At 46.3% G+C, this 14196-nt stretch overlaps 1 protein-coding gene across 2 annotated transcripts in view; it reads right to left on the reverse strand.

The window, feature by feature from the left end:
* The window catches only part of IGF2BP1 (insulin like growth factor 2 mRNA binding protein 1), a 46799-nt gene extending 32905 nt beyond the window's left edge, over positions 1-13894 (reverse strand). For both annotated transcript variants that reach the window (XM_027518067.1, XM_027518066.1), the window contains exons 1-2: positions 13370-13894; positions 12152-12212 (exon numbers count right to left, since the gene is read on the reverse strand). In XM_027518067.1, coding sequence (XP_027373868.1) covers positions 12152-12212; positions 13370-13544 — 236 coding nt within the window. In that variant the 5' untranslated portion in view covers positions 13545-13894. The remainder of the gene's footprint in view (positions 1-12151; positions 12213-13369) is intronic.
* Between the last annotated feature and the right edge of the window lie 302 nt (positions 13895-14196).

Genomic DNA, 14196 nt, shown 5'->3' on the forward strand with positions numbered 1-14196 from the left:
CTGTGCCCCACGTGGGCTGGCCCCTTCCCCCAGCCCCTCTCACCTCACCCGGGGGAAGCCGAGCGCTCAGCCCCCCAACCCGGCTGCTGGGTGGGCCGAGTTGGCAGAGCACAAGGAGGGGGACAGAGGGTGTGCCCGGGGCCCGTGGGGACCGGGCGGTCTAGAACGTTCTGCCGCCAGAACCCCCTCGGCTTCCCGACTCGCCACAGCCGGTCCCACCCGGCCCAGGGGGCCCCGGGCTACCCGCGCAGGGCCCGGAGGGGGAGGGGACAGCCGCCGGGGGGCTGCCGGGTGGGGGTGGGGACCAGGACTTTGCCCTTTGTCTCTCTCTCCAGAGCCACCGGCCGAAACCCGACCCCATCAGCGAGTCAGGCAGCCAGCGAGGGGCAGGCTCCCCCTCTGGGGTCCTTTAGTAAATCCAGACCCGACCTCCCTGTGGTCAGGGCTGTGACTGAGGTGGTCCTGTGGGGGAGGGGGCTTCCCGCCTGCAAACAGGCCTGCAAGCATTTAAGTGGGAACCGGTTGGGGGTAGGGGGCTGGAAGTGGGGCCGCAGAAGCAGGAGGGGAGAAAATGGCCCGGGAGGCGGCATTCCTTAGAGACCTCGGCTGGGCTGTGGGAGGAGGCAGGACCCGGGCCGGGAGGCCTCCCACTGAGAAGGCAGGAACTGAGGCCTGGGAGTGGGGTGGGCTGGGGGCGCGGAACCAAGAGGCCTTCCGGGCCTCGAGAAAAAAAGACCCTCCTCCCTGGGCCTTCTGGGAGCCACTATAGAAAATTTATAATCAAAGAGTCACACCTCCACGTAGAGTAGGGCATTTGTCTGGGGGTGCGAATGACATTCTTTTGTCCGCCCTCTTGGGGTGTCATCAGTTAAAGATAGTCTTATTAATAACTCACGTTTACACAGTACTTCAGCAAAGAGGCAGACACAACTGAGCCACTAACACTTTAGGGTTTACAATTCACTCTCTCCTATGAGCCTAGAACACAAGAGGTTGATTTGAGCCTCTAAACCACAGAATATTGAGAAGATTTTTATTTTCATTCTGCAGCTCAAAAACAGGCTCAGAGGTTGAGTGCCTAGTCCCAAGTTGACACTAGCCCGCAAGTGTCACCACACCATGGAGCCTGCTCCTGCTCATCAGGAAAAGGTAACTGGGTTCTCGCTCCTCAAAAACATGTATGAGCTATGAATTATGATTCTGTAGGCTTGTAACAATGGTTAACTCTTTGTCCTTTCCTGCTAGGAGGAGGCAGGGTAGAAGGGGAAGCCACTTGGGCCCTGCCCTTCCCCCCAGCCTCCCATTTTCCCCAGGTTTGAACCTAAACAAAAGGAAAAGGCAAAGAAAAAAAAAATTAGCCCAAAGCTCCAGTCCTGGCACCTCCAAGAATGCCAAAGGATGGAAGCTCTTAGAACTCAAAATACATACGTACCCAGTTTATTTTCCGGGTTTAGGAGATGGGTAGGTTTCAGATGGCAGGAGGCCCAAGAAAATATTGACCCCAGATCCCACAGTGTACCCACATCTGGCCAAAGGGCAAGCTGAGATAGACATCTGAATCCTAAACCACTCAAGTCCTTCTCCAATTCATTCAATTCCCTTTCTGTAGGTTTTTCATTACGAGAAGAATTCCCATTTCCTATCACAGCTGCCCAGACACAGGGAGAACATTCTTAGTTTTCTTCAACCAGTCAAGATTGCCTGAAAATCCCAGTGATGAGAAGAAAATACAATGCAAAGCAAGTATAAAGCATCTACAGAGTCAGGAGGCTCAGAACACGGGAAAAATTAATGTCAGGCATGTTTTTTTTTTTTTTTTGCTAACCTTATGCTCTCCCCCCCAAAAAACATTCAACTTCTCTTAAAGGATCAGCTGCTCCGACCTTCTAAGAGAGCTCAGCCTTGAAGGTACAAAGGTCTGAGTTTGAATCCCAGCACTCCTTATTCAAGGTATAACCTTGACTAAGCTACCATAACCACTCAGAGGTTCAGCTTCTTCTGTGGAATGAAGACTAATGCCTGCAGGGTTCTTAGTAGGAACAATGCCTATCTGAGTAGGGACTCAATAAATGCTTATCATTGCAAAAGGCACTCATCTTTTGACCTACAGCACAAAGAAGATGCTCAATAGGGGAAATAACAGTGACACATTCGGTATCTACCTGGAGGGGGGCTCTGCTCTCCCCACTAGGATACCACCACTCTCTTCCAGAAGAGTTATCACCCCACAAACATCTCGCTGCCTGCCCACAGTTTTCTCCCAAATCCATTCCTATTTTTTCTGCCCATCCTTCGAAACACAGCTTACACTCACTCAAAGCCTACCTCCTGCTAGTTCCTGAGGTTGAGTGCCTCCCATTGCAGTCTCTTGGCTTCTGTGGTCCCACAGCTTTTCTTGGATCTAAAGTGAAAATGCTGGGGGGCAGGAATGTTATCTTGCACCTTTTTTGTGCAGCTCCTTCTCCCTATGTCTCCATTCCCTGCCCTGAAAAAGACCAAATAATGCTAGATAAAAACCAATGAATAATCAAATGTTTAATTCAGGAGAAGGGTCAGGCAAAGACTCCCATTTTATATAAAATGGGGAGGCAAACACCATGTAAGAAAATCAAAACCGATGATGCAAATACGGCTGAGGGAGGTAGGAATGGGGTGTTACTGTTTATGGGGTACAGAGTTTCAATCTTGCAAGATAAAAGGATTTCTAGAGATAAGTAGAGAGGATGGCTGCACACCAATGTGAATATTCTTAGTACACCTGAACTGTATACTTAAAAATGGTCAATTTTATGCTCTCTATATTTTACTTCATAAAATTGTTTTAATTATTGCTTAATTTTAATTTTTAATATAAAATTTATTTTTTAAATTTAAAATTAATTTTTTTACTATGCCACACAGCTTATCCAAAAAAAAAAAAAAAACACACAAGGATAGAGGAGGAAACCTAAAAGCTTCAGGAGAAAAATGATCTGATAAAGTGTATTTCCTTCCATCTCCACACTAAAGACTAAAGTCTGTCTTTGTATTACATCTTGTTCTTTGTATTTCTGGTACCTGGCAGAGGGCATGTCAATAGCAGACTCTAAACAGATAAAAATAAGTGCATGCATGGATACATGCATGAATAGAGGTATCAAGCTTTGGAGCAATATGCAAACTATCAGATGTCTAGTTAAATATTTTCTTACGTGATTTAGTTGTAAATATGTATTTTTAAAATTATACCCCACTTCAACCCCTAAAATGGATGATGACTAAGTGGCAAGACCCCCACACACTCAGACTAAAGTGGCTGACTGTGTGGTGTTTTAGAGGAGAAGAGAAGAACTTGGGCCTGGACAGGCATTATTCTTCTTCTAGTTAGAAGTTCAGGGAATTCCCTAGGGGTCAGGTGGTTAAGACTCTACACTTTCAATGTACAGGGCAGGTGTTCCATCCCCGGTTAAGGAACTAAGATCCCACACACCATGGGGCACCGCCAAAAAAAAAGAAGTTTAAAGGGAACTACCCAAGATGGTCAGGGGCAAGGGTGGGAAAGTAAAATAAAGATGATCTGAGAGATCTGTGAGGTTGTGAGGTTTGTGAAATCATTTTATTCCCCCTCCTGCCTCCCACAGCTTATTCTGGACTTAAATCATTCCAGCCTATTCTAAAAAGTCAGCAGAAGCAGCTTTGAATCAAATGGTAATAAACATTGGGAGGAAACCCCTCTATATAAAATGAAACTTCAGCCAGCTAGATTTTCCCTTCTTCCACATTAAATAAAAGGTTGCCGGAGTGGACACTCCAGAAAAGAAGTGAAAAAGATTATTCTTCTGAACCCTGCTGTCTCCCCAGCCAACATCTTATTTACATCCAGTCCTCGCTCAGAACAAACTGGCTGCAGCCACCAACAGCCACGTCTGTAAAGGATCGTCTTTGCCCTTTAATTTAGGGTTCCGTCTCCAAATCCTGCCAAGGCAACTGCTCTCTATTACAGTTGGACCTCTCCTCCCAAGCAACTTAGAGACCTGGAGGAGGAAGTGGCATAAATGTCTAATTCTGAATAGATAGCCCCAACAAGTTTACTCCACCCAACAGCCCCCACTTTAGTTCCTGTCTCCCCTCATTTTCTCCTCCTCAAGAGTACCTCATGGAAAGTTGACAAGCCCCAAGCAATCCCAAATGCCACTCCAGAAAAGAGGCAATACACATCATTCCACATAAACTAATTGTAAAACCCTTTATAGTAACTGATTAAAGTCACAAGCCTGTTAAATGGTCAAAAACCACATCCGGGTTGAAAGCCCTACCCCTCTCCACCCCACTAAGAGAAGAGTCAATCCTCACTCTCTGCACAGAGATGTGGAAAGGGACTCTAAGTCTGTGGGTAGGTATGTTTGTACCTTTTGAGCACAAAGGGCTGAAGAAAGGAAATGGACATGAAGGTGGGTCCAGAGTACACCTTTGGAGACTATTTCCAGACCAGGGAAACAGACTGAGACCACCACGGCTTTGCCATCTAAGAGGGCACAGGGAGGGGAGCCATGGATGCAGTCACTACCTCTGAATCCAAGGGACCCCAACTCCTGAATGCCTACTTTCTTAGCTTAAGAGGAGAACTTCAAGACAAACATGCCCATCTCCTACCAGGTAGAGGAAGCTGCTTATTTCTTCCTTCCTCAGACCTTGTAGAGGACTTAAGAGTCCCCTTCACCCGGAATTCTCACAGCACCTACCTCATCTGCAGAATTAGGGGAACTCTCCTCTCATCAGTTTCCCTACCCTACAAGCACCTTTGACAGTATTACCAGAGTGAAATTTCAGTGAGGAACCTGGTCCAGGCTGAGAGCATCAACAATGGAAAATATGCTCTATTCTCCTAAAAGGATGGTTAAGAGACAATGGCAGGGCCCATATCTAGGGGTTCTTGGCAGTTGCCCTGATGAGCTTCATCTCTATCTCCCAAAAGGTGGCCTTTCCTTTTAGCACACAGGTTATCAAAAGCATCCTACACACAAATCCCCTTCAATATACCTATCCATCATTGTTCCACATAAAATGCACACCATATTCACAGAAGTGGACTTGAACACCCTACCTACTGCCATAGGAAAACAGCCCAATGGTTACACCCAGTCCAAAGACAGGAGGCACAAGCCCATATGGAAAACAAAGAATAGGAATAGCTAATGTGTGGTAGCACCAGTTTACAATTAAGGTAATGGTGGCTCAAGGAGATTAATTAACTTTCCCAGTTTCCCAGTCACTGCCTGACTCTAAAACTCTTAGGAGGTCTCTGGAGACACCTGGAAAGGTGTCCACACTTCTGTAGGACTGAGTGAGGGACCTAGGAAAGGTCATGAGACTCTGACCTAATATTAGTGCTTCCTCTCTCCTTGAGCCTCAAGAATTCTGAAAATGATTCCTGTCCTCCCTGCTCCTGTTGCCAAAGAACTCAGACTCCATAAACAACCTTTACACAAAACAATCTTTTAAAAATTTCTAAATTCTCTCATTTCTCCTCTTAAAGATTCTAACTATATCCAATTAACTAAATTAAACCATCCAATCAAACTTCACTCAGACTTAACATTTTCCATCCCAAGTGGCCAAAACATCTGGATGAAAAACTAATTTTTTAACTGAAACTAACTCAAAATGAGTAAAAATGAAGCCTTCCTTAACCCACTGTTCCTAAGGAAATGCTAAAAGGATTGACTAACATCCACAAAACAGATATGCTGTAGAGGGAAAGAGAAAATGAAAAGGGATCCTTCACTTCTGTCTCCTCTCTAACAGGGATCTTCTCCACAACCTCCCACCTACACTATGGACAAAGTTCCCACCCATCCTGACCGATCCTGACCTTATATATGCCTTTAGCCACCAAAATGCCCCTTGTCTAATAAATCAGACTTGTCCTTAGGGGTTATGAAAATATCTGGACAATCTAGTGAAAATTTTTTTTACTCTTCCAGTTATTTGCTCTGTATTTCACACAAAAGCAGTTTACTGGTGGCTCGCCATGCTCTCTGCCACACGACCAGAACATCAGATCCTGGAAGCCTGGACTTCTGCACTAGAACTGCTTTTCTGGTGGTGTTTGTTCTGTATACAGTTACATTTCAGCGTTTCGCAATCAAGTTTTCTCCAACTATATTAAAATGATGAGGTCCAGACCTACTCTTCTCCTGTGATTTACCCATAATCAACACACATCTTATTTCAGCAGTCTGCATTTAGGGTGAAAGCTTGTTCAAGCTTCTTCTTCCTTCACTCCACGCCTCTTTATTGCAAACCTACTGGCTGCAAAGGAGAAGCTGGTCTTAGAAAGCTGACTCTGCTTGTTCAATACTAGGATGACCCCTTGGACCTGCTAAAAAGTACAGAGCCCCCTGTGAACAAACTCCAGGTTCTTCTACTAGAACGCAGTTAACAAACCAAGGACTGGACATCTCCCTGTTAGTGCTGCTATCACAGGCGCCCTCCTGGATGATTGTTTTCCAGCCAAATCAAATCAATTACCAAAAAAGCATACATTTCGATCCCACGTTTTTTCAAGGACAGACCTTTTATTTCTTTTGACAGACATTTTAAAAGGTATGGACTGGACACAAATGGAAATGGTATGCAAATCTGATATTAACATGGAGTCAAACACTTGGTTGATCTCCACAGCCTCACCAGTGGCCAACTGAAAGACCTGTTGTCAATCACTTACAACTAAATAAAACCCATGGTAAATCCTCTGGTTACTATTACTCCCTTTGTTATTGTTTCAGTCAGCCTTTGGGAGGTGGGGACACACAGTCCATCTACTAAAGAGTAAATATTATCCCACTCTGTTAACTCTTCAAGGTTCTATGCCCCATGGCTAAGGGCCTCAGGTCTATGGGACAGGGCAGCAACTAGAGGCACTTCCATTTTCTCTCCACCTCTCTCATCCTCTTTTTCCCCTGACTCGCTCTTTTCCTGTCTCCTCTGCCTCTTCACTCCACATTCACCCACCAGCCTTTAGCTTTTGCCTTAGAATGGAAAGGTCTTGAGACAGCGCGGGCGCTGGAAGGTCTGCACCATGGGGCCTGAGACCTCTCCCCGTGTGGAAGCCCGGGTAAGCCGCCGCGAGGTTTGGGATCTGGGGGCTCCCAGGACCAAGACGAGGCTGTGGGCCGACGACTCGCAGCCAGGGGTCTCAGGGACCCTGGGAAAGGAAGCCCTCCTCGGAGACCCAGGCCTGCGTCTGTTCCCGGGCAGGGGCTGGCTCACAGGCAGGCGGGGGCCCCTGCGCGGAGCGGGCAGAGATTGCGAGGCCGGGGCTGGGCTGGGGCTGCGGCGGGCGGGGAAGGGTTAGGGCAGCGGGGCCGGCGCGGGCTCTCCAGGAAGCGCCTCCAGCGCCGCCTCGACTTTCTCTGCTTTTTGAAAAAGCGAAGGGAAGGCAGGCAACTCCGAAAGCAAAAATCGCCTTGCCCTGGGCTGAATCTAACACCGTCTTCTAAACCTGGTGCCTGAGAGCCCCTCTCCCGTCGGTCGCTGTGCGCCTCCGGCCGCTCCTCTTTAAAAGGGAAGCGGGCAATCCACCCCAACCCCCATCTCTCTTTCTTTTTTTTCCCCGTCTGGAATTTCCAACCCAGGACTAACTCGTCTGATTTTTCCAGTCTCCCCTGCTGCTTTTTTCCTCCCCTTTTCTCTCCCAAACACTCCCATCCCAAAATCTAAGCTGCACTTTCTGGAAGGCATTAGCCACATTTTAAGAATCTTTTAAGAGGATGGGGAGCGAACAAGAGGGAATTTAAATTCTAACAGTTGGCAAAATGTCTGTTCTTCAAACGCCTTTGCTTCATACATTTATTCTAATGACAACATGACCAACACCAACACCCCCCCCCACACACACACAACACAAATCAACACACGTATAACCAGTCTATATCTCTTCATCACAAAAACCCTTAAACGTCTACAAATAGCACTTAGGTCTCCTTCTTTTCACTTTAAACCAGATCTGGAAAAAAAAATTAGTTTAAAAATTTTATACTCACAAGCCTATCTCAATGGTATCTTTGTCAACTGACTTGTTACACATTATAGAATAAATAAGCTCAAAAAAACGAGGCTTAAAAGTACTCAAACACATAAAGTATGATTCAAATGACATATATTAAGGTAATTTTAAAAGATTAGACGCTCTGAAGCTTTGAATTAAGATTCTTCCAATGGTTAACGTAACAATGTTTTGCTCTTGTTCCAGCAAAGTCTATGCCATTACAATTTTACATTTGGAGCAGTTAACTATACTTTGAATAAATCAGTGATGGGAATTACAATTCTTCCACCTCTTTACGCAAAAGTTCTCCATCTGGGAAACCATTAAAATTTCATCTACTTTGGGTTAGAAAGCCAAGGGTTCTGGAAACCTACAGCTCTTCCAAAGGACAGTCTTATACCACTGTCTTTAGGAAAGTCATTTTCAAATACCGAGCACTAAACGCTAAGTTAAGGATTTCTCTAGCAGTGAAAAAAATTAATTTGCAAACATTTACTTTCTAGGTGACAATTAAAATGCAAAGAGTGAATTGCTTTCCACCTTTCCTCCAAACAGTGCAGAAAAATTAAGAATCAACTGATTTTTTTCAACTTATTTAAAACTCAAAAAAACTGCTATTAGTTAAGAAAACCTTTTTACTAAAAGTGTCAAACTATTTCTACTTTCAACTTACTTGTTGAAGACCTGGTCAAATGTACCTTTCAGCTATAACCACTATGGCAAAAGTGCCTGCAAATACTCCCAACGCTAGTACTTTTCCTCCTTTGAAGTTATTTTTCTTTTTAAGACATTCCCTTGTTTCTCTTATAATTCATTTCAGCCCATAAGAACAATTTTCCTTAAAGGCAAACCCATTCCTGAAGGCAAAATTTTTGTCTGTTTTGAATACATTCAGTGATCCAATTATTTCTTCAGCATCTCCACAAATCACTTAAAAATATTTGTTGCCATTCACAAGCCATCCCTTTACAGAGATTTTTAAAGCAACCAACTTTTAAAAATTAAACTGTAAAATCAGAATAAAGTTTGAATACATACTCTTCTGAGAGTTCTCACACTTCATTTGGCTGGAAGACCATTTTTTGTGTGTTTTTTGGTAGTTAGAAATATAAGGGAAAGTATTCAATTAGCCCACCTCATTTTAAGTCAGAAAAAACAACACTAACCTGCCTAATAAAATCAAAGTCTTCATCTTGAACACATTTCACCTATAGAAATGGAGTACATCTTTTCTTTTTTTTTCCTTAACAACACCTTTTATTTTGATGACACCAGTTGACAGGAGGTATGCTATCTTTAGGCCACATTCCTCTAGAAAAAGTCACACACAGTGGTCAATTAAACAAAAATTTAATTCCCTTAAAAAATTAAGGAATTTTCTTCCAAAATACCCAAGTCTCATTAGGATGATACCCTTTTACCTTCACTACTCAAGTGTCTCAAATTTAAAAATAAATAAATACAAATGCTTTCCACAATTGTTTCTAAAATGCTTTTGCTTTCCCTCCTTTGTCTTAACACTTGGCAGTAAATTTATATAAATTCTCAACAATAAGCTGAAACTCTTGACTAAAATTCCAACACTGACTTAGAGGTCATTTGGAAAGGTGATCTCAAGAGAAATTTAATGCCATTCATCTAAAAAATTCAATTTAATGTTTTCAGTTTAAATGTATAGCGTTCATTCTCTTGAGTTCTTAAAAAGGAACAAACTGTATTTATCAAATAGATACAAGATTAAAACAAAATATATTAACACTTCAAAATCAGTTACTCAGAGGGAACTGCTAAAAAATATTGTATCTTTTGCTTGCTAAACCCCACCCTCTAAAAACAAAAACAAAACAAAACCAAAAAAACCCCAGGAACTAGGTTGGGAGGTTTTTATGAATCTCTTGGAAATCTTTAAAGCCATAGTTCATTTGGAACTGAGTACATCAAGAAGAGTTTTCCTCTATTTTTAAACTGTGAAAACAATATATATATACACACACACAAACACACACACACACCACATATATATATATGCACCATTGTTCATTTTGCTTAAAATACATTCCGTCATAGTTAATTAACTAGTTCCTGTCCTATACATCCACAAAACTAAAAAAGCCAGGAACAAACCAACTGAAGAAATAACTTTTCAGACAGACTGAAAACACATACCACAACATGCCTCCTCAAAGAACACAAAATGATAGAGCAAACCGACTTCAGGAAAACAAACCTTTTTTTAAATCCTAAAACTTCAAAAATTGATTCACTCTAGAAAAATGAAGTGCCTTACCACCACTCAGAGGAACAAAACACAACTGACTCAATGTTTGTGCTCAAAAATTGTTTCAGGAAGGGGGGAGAACACACAAAACTTTGAATATGGGTGTGGAAAGAAGATTTTGTACCCAGTCCTCACAAACCCCACCCTTTCCCAACTCAAAGAAGCCCTCAGTAATACATTTTGGAGGGAACAAGAAGCAGCCTAAAAATGGCTTTAAAGCAAGCAGATGGCTTAGGAGAAAAGATCCATAAAATACAGAGCACCATGAAAATTAAAATATAAATGTTTGGAGTTCCATTTCATCACATTTTGCTATTTTTCTTGCTTTTCACTTCATTCCCTTTAAAATTTAAACCATCCTTTAAAGCAAAAGGAAAAATTCCACATATTTCAGAATTCCAGTTATTCTGGTTATTTCCCATCAACAAGTTTCAAACACTCAGCTTTCAGTTCAAAAATCCACTATCTTCTCAGTAAATCTACTGATGTCAGTGTACATACTTCTCTTAATCCCATCTCCAGGAAATGCTTCCAAATAATAAATAACACTTCTTTTTCTTTCTTCTGATTTTATTGCCTCTTTATTCCTTAACCCTAATTGCCTTTCCAATAACAGAGTATTTCAAGCACTGGAGATTAAATCACAAGTTCTATAAACATAGTTACAAGTCATATTGATCATCTATAGATACAATAGTTCCATGTTACTTAAATATCTCAAGCTAAAGCACTGAACAGATTTTTCTCACATTAAACTTTGTAGATCCTCTTAACTGCCTTCAAAAAAGCACAGTCACCCACCTCCACCCTCCCACCCAGAAAAAGCCAGGGACTATCCTGAAATGCAGCAAGTTTCCAGTTGAAATGACGGGGGGAAAAGATCAAAGATTTACTGGGGACTGCAACACGAGAGAAAATTCTGCACTGTCAACACGTTTAAAGTGAGGTTTGCAGAAAGACTCTGCCCTTATACTTCCCAGCCAGAGTTCAGTGAAAGATATGAACCATGAATCAGTTTTGGGGATAACATGACAGACGTACCCCCTTTGCTAAAGAGAGAACAGGAAGGTACTGGAACAGTCTCTTTCTTACACACTTATACACACACACACCCATTCATCCAGGGAGTTCTAGACCCTCCAAAGAGCCCCAGCTCACAGCCTGAACACAAAGCTCTCACCCCAGATGGTCCCCTTGTAACAATGGACTGAAGGAGTGGGGGTGGGGGGCTCAGAAAGGATAGTACAGCCAAAGCGTATTTGCAAAATCCAGTTGGAAGGGGAGGACTAGGTCTGAGGGGAGGGACTAGATAGGGGTCTGTGAAAAAAAAATTATGCCTTTGCCTGTTGCAGAAATATAAAGCACAAGCATAGAATTCTTTAGGGGCCAGGAACTCATTCCACTTCCCTTAGGAAGTCAGAGGGGACCCCTCTCCCAATTCACTTAAAAATTATGGTGAGAAGGGTGGAAAAAACAGGCCTGCTAAAAAGTTGCTGAATGGCCATGAGTCTAAACTCTTTTTAAAAGATTTTTAGCTTCCCTACAAAAATAGCCCCACACACCCGAACAAACTCCACAAGGTTTCTCCCCCATTGATCTTTTCCCCCTTTACTTCTCCAAGTAACATCTCCTAGTCCACCCCAGCCCCAGCTTTTTTTTTTTTACAAGCTGTAAACCACCCATTACAAGATCTTAGCCAATCTTCCCTCCCTGCCCCCAACATCCGGAGTTCGGGGTGGGAAGGCCAGTAAAGGGTTTCTTCCCCTGGAGACAGGATGGACCCCTAAACACAGCCTCTCAGCATCCCCAGGCTGACCCCTCCCCAGAGAAGAGCTCATTCCTACCTTTGTTTTTTGGGGACGGAGTGTTCAATCTCTAGGCGTTTTCCTTGCAGCTCCACTTTCCCTACAGATTAAATTGAAAAAGACAATATGAGGGCTTGGACAGGGGGTAGGGGGCGGGAAAAGGAAGGAGAAAGACACTAGGGTGATTCAGGGGTTACTGGGATTTGAGATTTTCCTAGGAATCCAGGTAGTGGGTTCCGCAGCCGGATGTGAGAAGGTCGCTGGAGGAATGGTGGACTCTATAAATTCATTATCGTGTTTTCTGAATTTGTGTTTTGTTCTCTCATTGAAGCTAGCTGAGTAGTGGACGGCTCTGGGAGCCGGATTTGGGAGAGATGCGAGGGCGTCCGTGTGGGCCGGCTACCTTTACAGCTCCCAGATGTGGGGAGAGGGGGCCGAGAAAGGGCTCCCCGTTTCTCCTAAAGTGTGTGGCGGGGGGTGGGGAGATGGGGTGCAGAATGAAACTTTATTTTCCTGCCTAGCCAGGGAGAAGGGCTTCGGGTGGCGGGGCGGTCACCTGTCGGGACCGGCCCGGAGGCGAGGCCTGGGGGAGCGGAGCGGGGCCCCGCGGGAGGGTCCCCGGCGGCCGCGGCGCGCGCCTCTCGGCCCAGCCTGGGTCTCGGGAAGCAGCATGGCGACCCGCCGCCGCCACCGCGCCACCCCGCTCACGCCCCACTTTCAAATCAAAATGGCTCAAGCCCCGGGCCCTGGGCGGGAGGCGGGACCCCGCCGCTCTCAGGTCGAGCCCGAAAGCTGCAGTCCCCACGGAAACCCTGGAGATCAGGAGCCGAGCGAGGACCCTTCCCCGCCCGGAAAGGCCTAGGGCGGAGGAAGGGGAGGGAGTGCTGGGGCGGGCGGGGGCGGGGGGGCGGTGTCCAGCCTCGGACACCGAGGGCCTGACTTAGAAGGACGCCCACGCGGGGGTCGTCCTGGTGGCGAGTCCCCCCTCCCCTCCTGCCAACGGGGGCTCCCGCCCCGTCGGTGGAGGGGTAAAGGGATCACCTCACTAAAACCTCCAGCTCTTCATCTCGGGCTGGGAGGGACCGGCGAGGGGTCAAAAGGGGAACCGAGAGGGCGTCGGAGGAGGTGGGTGGAAGTCGGTACCCAGGCCAAGCCCCGCAGGCCGGGAGCAAAGAGGAGTTGGCGGGCAGGGGAAGAGGAGGAGCAGGTCCCCGTTGTTCAGGCGGTGCTTTCTCCGGGGAGGGGGTGGACTCTTACCCGAGAAAGTTTCGATGGCCTTCATCGCCCAGTGCTCGTCGGGGCAGTCCACGAAGGCATAGCCGGATTTGACCAAGAACTGGCCGCTGTAGGAGATCTTGTGCTCCGCAAACACTTTCTCCAAGTCCGCAGGGGTCACGCTCTCGTTGAGATTGCCGATGTACAGCTTGTTCATGGTGGCGGTCTCGGGCAGGACGCGGTCCCGGGCAAGGCCGAGCGGACGGGCGCGGGCGGCGAGCCTCCTAGGCCGAGGCGGGAGGCGGCGGCAGCAGACACAAACTTTCTTTGCACCCCACCCCTCAAGTTGTCCGGAGCCGGGGCGGGGAGGGCGGCCGGAGGGCGCGCAGAGGTCGCGGGAGAGTTCGGGGAGGCCCGGGAGAAGTGCCCGCGGCGCGCTGGGAGGCGGACGACGCGGCGCGGCTCCTTCCCTTCTGTCCGAAACCCCTCCGAGCGGGCTGGTGTGTCACGTTTCTCCGCGGCCGCCCTGGCGCCGCCTCTAAATAAAATCGACTTGAAAAAAAATGGAGCGGAAAAAAAAAAAAAAAAAGGCAAAGCCACGTGGTGAAAGCCCCCACCCACCCTGCAGGGGAAGACCCCCGACGCCTCAGGGCCCTTGGGCCCTCCAATCCAGCCCAGCCCACCAAACTCCCACCCGGGGGGGGTGGGCTCTCAACTCACCCCCCGGGTAAGCTGGGTAGGAGGGGGCTGCTTTCGTGTAGCTCTACTTGCCCCCTCCCCCTTCCAAGAATCTGGCCCCTAGGGAGGCGCCCCGCCCCCCACACACACCCATCCCCCTACCCGGGCCCTAGCTGGGGGAGGGTGGTCCA

Source organism: Bos indicus x Bos taurus, chromosome 19 (genome assembly GCF_003369695.1).
Source record: "Bos indicus x Bos taurus breed Angus x Brahman F1 hybrid chromosome 19, Bos_hybrid_MaternalHap_v2.0, whole genome shotgun sequence".
Lineage (NCBI taxonomy): Eukaryota > Metazoa > Chordata > Mammalia > Artiodactyla > Bovidae > Bos > Bos indicus x Bos taurus.